This window comes from Antrostomus carolinensis, unplaced genomic scaffold (assembly GCF_000700745.2).
Source record: "Antrostomus carolinensis isolate BGI_N321 unplaced genomic scaffold, ASM70074v2 scaffold1082, whole genome shotgun sequence".
Taxonomy (NCBI): domain Eukaryota; kingdom Metazoa; phylum Chordata; class Aves; order Caprimulgiformes; family Caprimulgidae; genus Antrostomus; species Antrostomus carolinensis.
In genome coordinates this window covers 40,428-42,615 of record NW_010297334.1, presented here as the reverse complement: position 1 = coordinate 42,615, position 2,188 = coordinate 40,428, and the positions used below count along the sequence as shown (strand labels likewise).

Here is a 2,188-nt window from a genome sequence, read left to right as displayed (position 1 = left end):
CAGAGGCCACATTTAGATGTAGTGAGATCACAGAATCATAGAATCATTTGGTTGGAAAAGACCTTTGAGATCATCGAGTCCAACCATACCTGTCCATGACTAGACCATATCTCTGAGCACCTCATCTACCTGTCTTTTAAATACCTCCAGGGATGGGGACTCCACCACCTCCCTAGGCAGCCCATTCCAGTGCCTGAGAACCCTTTCAGTGAATAATTTTTTCCTCAGATCCAATCTGAGATGGGTGACAGTTTCATAGAATCACAGAATCCCAGACTGGTTTGGGTTGGAAGGGACCTTAAAGCTCCTCCAGTCCCAACCCCCCTGCCAGCAGCAGGGACACCTTCCACTAGACCAGGTTGGTACATTTGTTTCTCAATTCCTCTGAACTTTCCCGGTGCTGTGGGCAATACGCATCGTGCACAGCAGCTCGATTTGCTGCAGTGCTCCTGCGGCAGATTCACTGCAGAGGGCCAAATGGCAAAGGCAGTGGGCTGGGGAAGCCTGCTGGTGTTGGAGTTATGATGTCAGCAAAACAGATATCCAGGCATGCAATGCCTGCTCAGAGATTTGGGGTTCCTTTCCTCCCCTCCCCAGTCTCACGTTGTCTTTTCCAGCTCTCTTTGTGAGTGGAGGAGAGAGAATATGAGATCTCTGCAGCATATAGAAGCCACAGTGATAAGGAGAGCACAAAAACACTTTAAAAATAAACCTGTAGTGTCTTGGAAATCTCAGCCTTGCCACCTTGCTCCTCATGCAAACACCCGGCAGAGTCTAGACGATATGGATCAGCTTGCTGCAGTGAGCTGATACTCATCAGCATTAATTTTCACTAGACACTGCTGTCACTAGAATTAAAAAAATCCAATTTGTTCTCCCGTGTGGTACCCAAGGTGCTCTCTGAATGTAGATGAAGGGGAACTGACATGCCTGAGAACACCTGAACCAACAGCAGGGAGAGGTGTCATCTACTGCATGCAGCGAAGCAGTGTGTTAACTCTGGAGCCTACTGACAGCCATCAAAGTGGGACATCAGCTTTTTGCTCTAACTACCTCATTGCTGAACAAAAATTGTAAGAAAAGAAAACTCTGTCAGGAAAAAATCCATTTACAACTTACAATATTCTTTTTAATGGAGGACCAAGGGGAGAAATGGTGGGGAAAGACTCTTCTACTTCCTACCCTGTCCAAAGAGAAGGAGCAGGTTTCATCCTGTTGGTGTGATGACTGACAAGAGCTTTGGTCCTTCTGTTTTCAGGATGCTGCTGTGGATGATGCAGTGTTAAGGAAGAAAGAGCAGAAAGATGTTGAACTCGATAAGAAAATCTTGGCTTTGCGGAAAAAGAATGAAGCGCTGATACGAAGATACCAGGTGAGTCTGCAGGCTCTGACCTTCCCCAGCTCCGTTTTGGAGTCCTCAACTCACAAAGAAAATGGTCAGTGGTGTGGGAGTGACTTTGTCATACAGATAACATTTTTACATCAGGTGGGCCTGTACTCTGTGCTTGCTTCCCATTGCATGTGCCGAGACCACAGCACACTGAGCCAACAAGAGGTTACTAAGATGCCTGTGGCACAGGGACAGGTAATCCAGGTCACAGCTGCCTGTGACCTCTTCCAAGGGCACACAAATGGGACACAAGGTGGTCCACTCCCTCTTAGAGGTGGAGGTGGGTCCATTCAGGAGAAATTCTAAACAAAAAAATGGACAACATCTGTAGACATCCAGGTACTGGCTGATGATGAGGATATACATGTGTTTCAGGAAATAGAAGAGGACAAAAAGCGAGCTGAGCAGGAGGGAATGGCCGTTACCTCCAGGAGACCCAAGCAGGATGGACTCACTATCACCATCACCAAAGCTCACAACGTAAGTGCTGCGTCTCCTTCACCACAGGTCAGCTCTCACTCCAGTCCTGCCTCAGCAAAGTGACATTCCTGAAAGACGGAGCCTTCACAGCAAAGCTCTTTCAAGCCCAGGACGGAGCTCCTAAGTCCTTGCAAAAGGACGTGGAAGCTCTGCAGAGAGGTGTGCTCAGAGTGATTTTAGCGGATGCACATAAATTTCCAGCCATGCCCAGGCACCTGTACCCAAGCACGCAGAACTGACGGGCAACTGAATCAATGAGTGAACCTGGGTGGGTCCCGGGTGTCAACATTGCTGCAAAGATATAGGCAGAACCTACCA

The 2,188-nt window shown here is 48.1% G+C and overlaps 1 protein-coding gene across 1 annotated transcript in view; it reads left to right on the top strand.

Moving 5' to 3' along the window:
• Nucleotides 1-1,258: 1,258 nt before the first annotated feature.
• LOC114818284 (coiled-coil domain-containing protein 9B) overlaps nucleotides 1,259-2,188 on the top strand; it is a gene marked incomplete at its 5' end in the record, with an annotated part of 25,062 nt that continues 24,132 nt past the window's right edge. Inside the window, 2 exons of the mRNA XM_029083511.1 lie at nucleotides 1,259-1,372; nucleotides 1,766-1,870. Coding sequence (XP_028939344.1) covers nucleotides 1,259-1,372; nucleotides 1,766-1,870 — 219 coding nt within the window. The remainder of the gene's footprint in view (nucleotides 1,373-1,765; nucleotides 1,871-2,188) is intronic.